Source organism: Bison bison, unplaced genomic scaffold (assembly GCF_000754665.1).
Source record: "Bison bison bison isolate TAMUID 2011002044 unplaced genomic scaffold, Bison_UMD1.0 scf7180017864183, whole genome shotgun sequence".
Classification (NCBI taxonomy): domain Eukaryota; kingdom Metazoa; phylum Chordata; class Mammalia; order Artiodactyla; family Bovidae; genus Bison; species Bison bison.
In genome coordinates, this window is record NW_011494755.1 from 1,042,849 (window position 1) to 1,049,055 (window position 6,207).

General features: G+C 37.8%; 1 protein-coding gene across 1 annotated transcript; it reads right to left on the reverse strand.

Moving 5' to 3' along the window:
• Window positions 1-2,957: 2,957 nt before the first annotated feature.
• On the reverse strand, window positions 2,958-3,917 carry LOC104991198 (olfactory receptor 13F1-like). Its single transcript, XM_010843602.1, has one exon. The coding sequence runs from the start codon at window positions 3,915-3,917 to the stop codon at window positions 2,958-2,960; it is 960 nt and encodes a 319-aa protein (XP_010841904.1).
• Between the last annotated feature and the right edge of the window lie 2,290 nt (window positions 3,918-6,207).

A 6,207-nucleotide genomic window follows, 5' to 3' on the forward strand; every position in this document is an offset into this window, starting at 1 on the left:
GGCTATGGTTTTTCCTAGTGGTCGATGTATGGATGTGAGAGTTGGACTGTGAAGAAAGCTGAGCGCTGAAGAATTGATGCTTTTGAACTGTGGTGTTGGAGAAGACTCTTGAGAGTCCCTTGGACTGCAAAGAGATCCAATCAGTCCATCCTAAAGGAGGTCAGTCCTGGGTGTTCATTGGAGGGACTGATGTTGAGCTGAAACTCCAGTACTTTGGCCACCTGATACAGAGAGCTGACTCATTTGAAAAGACTCTCATGCTGGGAAAGATTGCAGGTGAGGGGAGACGGGGACGACAGAGAATGAGATGGTTGGATGGCATCACTGACTCAATGGACATGAGCTTGAGCAAGCTCAGCAGATAGTGAAGGACAGGGGAGCCTGGTGTGCAGCAGTCCATGGGGTCACAAGAGTCAGACACTACTGGGCAACTGAGCAACAACAGCAACAACTAGTAGTTTCACTGAAACACCTTTTATCTTCTTGTGAATTTACCAAAAAAAAAAAAAAAAGTCAACATCTGAAGACTAATAACATGCCGCTAAACTCTCTGATATTTTTTTTCTTGACTGGAACTCATCCACTCTACTTCTAGTCAGGATATATTTCTGCAGATATTTTATATCTGTATATAGATGTTCACATTACACACACACATATATCTGCGTACAGAAACATACCCACACATTTAAAATACAGCCACACATGTAGAGAATATGTAATTACTTCTATTCCATTTATTTATGTTAAAAAAAGAGTTCATACTAGTTTGCTAACGCTGCCATAACAAAACATCAGGGACTGGGTGGCTTAAACAACAGAAATTTACCAGGTCATAGTTTTGGAAGCTAGAAGTCCAAGATTAGGAGGTTAGAAGGTTTAAAGTCTTCTGAGGCCTCTGCTTGGCTTCTAGAGCGTCACCTTCTCACTATGTGCATTCAAATTTTCTTTTCTTATAATGACACAAATCAGATTGTATAAGGGCCTAAAATAACAGCCTCGTTTCAATTGAACCACATTTTAAAGGTCATATCTTCAAATATAGATGCATTCTGAGGTACTAGTATGTGTGGGAGTAGGGGATGGGGGGCTAGGCCTTCGGCATTAGAGTTTTGAAGGGACACAATTCAGTATTACACAGAGGCTAATAATAAATTAGCTAAAAATCTGGTAAAGTAATTACATTCGTATATTGTTGTTATATCAGTTGTTGTTCAGTTGTTCAGTCATGTTCAACTCTTTGTGACCCCATGGACTGCAGCACACTATTGAGTAATGCCATCCATTGAGTCAGTGTTGCCATCCAACCATCTCATCCGTTGTCATCCCCTTCTCCTTCTGCCTTCAATCTTTTCCCTCATCAGGGTCTTTCCTAAAGAGTTGGTTCTTTGCATCAGGTGGCCAAAGTATTGGAGCTTCAGCCTCAGCATCAGTCCTTCCAATGAATATTCAGGATTAATTTCCTTTAGGATTGACTGGTTTGATCTCCTTGCAGTCCAAGGGACTCTCAAGAGTCTTCTCTAACACCACAGTTCAAAAGCATCAAGTCTTCAGTGCTCAGCCTTCTTTATATCCAACTCTTCACATCCATTTGTATATTACATGTACATAATTTTGAATACTTACCAATATGCTAATTTAATGTTTAAGTTATATTTACACTGAAGTAGCACCTCACACTGATCAGAATGGCCATCATTAGTATGTCTACAAATAATAAATGCTGGAGAAGATGTGGAGAAAAGTGAACTCTCCTACATTGTTTGTGAAGATGCAGATTTGTACAACCACAATGGAAACCAGTATGGAAGTTCTTTTAAAAAACTAATAATAGAGTTGCCATAGAATACTGAAATCTACTCCTGGGCATATATATAGAGAAAATCTAATTCAAAAAGATACATGCACCCCAATGTTCATAACAGCAATATTTGCAATAGGCAAGACATGGAAGCAGCCTGTGTCCACAGACAGATGAATGAATAAAGAAGACATGGAATACATATACAGTGTAATGTTACTCAACTATAAAAAGGATAAAACAATGTCATTTGCAGCAACATGGCTGGACCGAGAAATAATTCTACTAAGTGAAGTAAATTAGAGAAAGACAAATAGATGATACCATCAATTTGTGGAGTCTACAAAAAGTGATAAAAATGAATTTATTTACAAAATAGACTCACAGATACGGAAAAAAAGCTTATCATTACGAAAAAAGAAAGGAGGATGATAGATACATTGAGAATTTGAGACTAATTGATTGCTATTGTTGTTTAGTTACTAAGTTGTGTCTGACTCTTTTGCAGCCCCATAGACTATATAGCCCCCCAGGCTCCTCTGTCTGTAGGATTTCCCTGGCAATAATACTGGAGTGAGTTGCCATTTCCTTTTCTAGGGGATCTTCTCGACCCAGTGATAGAACCTGTGCCTCCTGCATTGTCAGGCAAATTCTTCACCACTGAGCCATCAGAGAAGCCTGAGGTTAATAGATACCCAATTAGCTGATACTACATATAAAACAGATAAATAACAAGGACTTACTATAAACATGGGGAAATATATTCAATATCTTATCATAACCTACTTTGGAAAAGAATCTGAAAAAGAATACACACACACATAACTGAATTATTTTGTTATAGACTTGAAACAACATTAATCAATGTATTTCAATTTTTAAAAATTTTAGAAAGAAATAAAAGTATCACTAAGCCAACAAAAATAATTATATTTAACCCTATAAACCCAGATAAAAATTAAAATTTGTTATCATGAGACTATTTGTTTAAGATCAGATAAACTTATGTATGATACATGGATATTACTTAGACTTTCAGTGACTAGTCAAAGAAGAGACTTAGAAAATTGCACATCTCATTTAAAAATGAGTGTCTACCCCAATTATCTCCTGATATGTAGAGAGAGCACTAAATATCCCTTAATATTTACAGATACTATGTGCTACTAGAGACTGAAAGAGCACAGAGAGAGTTCCTAACCAGCAATTTTTTCAGAGCCACTTTCACTTCTCTGTTCCGTAAACTATAAATGATAGGATTCAACATGGGGGTTAAGCCAGCATATGCCAAGGCTATAAATTTATCTATTTCCTGTGAATCCATAGTTGATGGCTTCAAGTACATGGAGAAAGCTGTCCCATAGAATAAAACCACTACACTCAGGTGGGCTGCACATGTTGGAAAAGCTTTGCTTCGACCATCCAATGAGCTGATTCTTAGGATGCTAGAGAGGATGAATGCATAAGAAATACAAATGAGGAGCATTGGCATAGGAAGAAGAAGTACACTGATCACCAGTATGATTAACTGCACCTTGGAAGTGTCTACACAAGCCAGTTTCAGGACGGCCAGAATCTCACAAGTGAAATGATTGATGACACCACTTCCACACAGTGACAGCTGCAACACAGACAGAGTTTCCAACAGGGCAGTGAAGGAGCCTGTCACCCACGAGCCAGCTGCAATCCAAACACAAATCTTCTTGTTCATGATGATGGGGTATCTCAGGGGGTTGCAGATGGCTACATATCGGTCATACGCCATCACAGACAGGAGCACACACTCAGTGGAGCCCATGGCCAGAGAGAAGTACATCTGAACAGCACACTCTGAGAATGAGATGGTGTTCTTCCCTGAAATAAAATTTGCCAGCATTGGAGTCAGGGCAGAAGAAGTATACCAGATGTCCAGACATGACAGGTTGCTGAGGAAGAAGTACATGGGTGTGTGTAGGTGAGAATCCAGGACACTAACCGAGATCAGAATACTATTACCCAGTAAGGTGATCAAGTACATCAGCAAGCACAGCACAAATATGGTGATTTCAACTTTGGGATAGTGAGTAAATCCCAGAAAAATAAAATTAGAAATGACTGTTGCATTTGTCTTGTCCATTTTGTTCTTCTTTGTTCATCTGGAATAGTGAATAAAAGTACACATGGCCTATGTTTAAAATTTACACTCTACCAACTTTTCAAGGAGTTTTTGTTGGAGGAACTTTAAAGGGAGCATTGCCTTCCAATATTACTAGCAATATTCACTCATTCATCCAACATGTACTGAATACACTCTAAGGCACTGAGAATCTAGTGTGAGGTTATACAAATTCTTCTCTCAGGCAAATCAAAATCAAATAAAAGACACACTCAAGTAAATTAAAAGTTACAATAACATGATATACATATGCCCTAAGATACTAGGCAAACACAGAGACAAATGCTAACCTATGTCAGGGGTATTGCTTAGTAAGATATTTTGAGATTTGTTTTAATCAAAATATGAACTGGCCTCAGTCAAGTTAAAGATCAGAAGAAGTTTCTGGGCAAAGCAACATTTTTTTTGTGGTTGTAAAAGTTGAAACAGGAAAGGTTTTGGTTGCACTCCAAAAAGTTTCAAATTATGTGGAAAAAAAAAAAAAAACAGATGGAAATGCCACACACTAAGGAATATAAACAGGAGATCAGCAAGAGTCCACTCACTCTAACACTATGTGATATCTGTCTTCAAGAAGGCATTTGTGACTATGGAATAATCTTGAACCCATCCTTTATTACAAAGGTAAGTAATTCATAATGTAAAGCAAATTATTTACAATGTATCTCACAACTGATCACATATGGAAGTATGTTTGAAACCACTGTCTTTCAAAATAGAGTTCAAACAAATTTAGTCACAAATTACACAAGCCTCACATTCTCATCATTGCCTACTTCTCTGATCTGATCTTCCAACATTCTACTTCTACCTTCTGGTCTAAAACAACCACTCTGTGGGTCCACATTCTTAGCATGCAAATTTATTTTTTATATATTTTAACGTGCAATTATCTACCTGAAGTACCTTTCATTCCTGGCTCTAATCTTAACTTTCTTGAATATTTAAATTAGTTATCAAAACTGTATGCCTTAAATCATAAGTACAGCTTCATTCTTTGTACACAGTTTTGTTGTTCAAGTATATCACACTGCCTATACCCAGATATGCACATCCCTATTGCTGCTGCAGTGGACGCTGAGCTTGTGAAGAGATTGTTCCTCACAATACTAGCAAAGTAATGTCATGTTTAAGATTTTAATTACACATGGCTGCTTTGAACATGGCAAGTTTTTGATATGTGTTAAGATAAATGCATTTTCCCTTTGGTTCTCAGTGTCAACATAGAAGCCTGAAGACCTCTGAACTTGTTATATACATCTGGAAATTTCTTTGATAATTCCTCTGACCTTAAAGAAACCAGTTGAATTAAGAAACAAAATGATTAGCTCTTAGTTTTGAGTATTTGATATACAATGAGATGTGAAAAAGACAATGATCACTTGTGCTCTTAGAAGAGGAAGAAATACTTTCCAAAAGGTCATCTTCTGTAAGGAATTAGAGCACTATCCTCATAGTGTGAGATTTTAGGCTCTGAAATCAACCATGCTATTTACTGGCATGCAAAATTTAGCAAATCACTTGACCTCTTTGAAACGTGATTTTACCGGCTCTCTGGTGGCTCAGCAGTAAAGAATCTGCAAGTGATGCAAAAACACAAGTTTGATTCATGGGAGAAGAAGAAACCCTGGAGGAGTGTATGGCAACCCCCACCAGTATGCTTGTCAAGAAAATGCCATGGACAGAGGAGCCTCACGGGCTATGGTCCATGGTGTCACAAAGAGTTGGACACAACTGAAGGGTAATAGCTTCCATCTTATGCAGATTTGTAAGATCTAGATTAACTTGCTTTAAATTCTCCCTCCATAACCCCAATTCCATGTTCGCTTTAATGTTTCACAGAATCACAATAGTGGTTTATGATTTCATGTTCTCCCTGCTTTCCTGAAGCATAATTGCCTCTGTGCTGCTACAGTGCTGGCCCACATTGACTCAGATTTTTAAAACATAGCAAATTTTTCAAAATTTATTAAAATTTTAACCTCCAAGCCATGTATGAAAATGAAACACTTTACCAATTATTTCCAGAAAGGCAAAAGTTAGACACATCTGGTCTCTAACATCCACTTTTTCAGAATATACCTCTACTCCACTGAGGGTTTCTCTATTGGGTTTTCCCCACCCAGCACTCAGTTTTCTTTTTCTGGCTCTGGGCCCTCGTGTTGCCTCTCCCTTTACCTGCTCTTCTGTCTACTTTTAGAAATAAAACAATGAAGTCTTCTCCTTTTCTCATCCACATGGAGTCCCACTC

What these genes read in the sequence shown, in the direction of transcription:
- LOC104991198 (XM_010843602.1), bottom strand. Translation starts at nt 3,917, where the DNA reads ATGGACAAGACAAATGCAACAGTCATTTCTAATTTTATTTTTCTGGGA.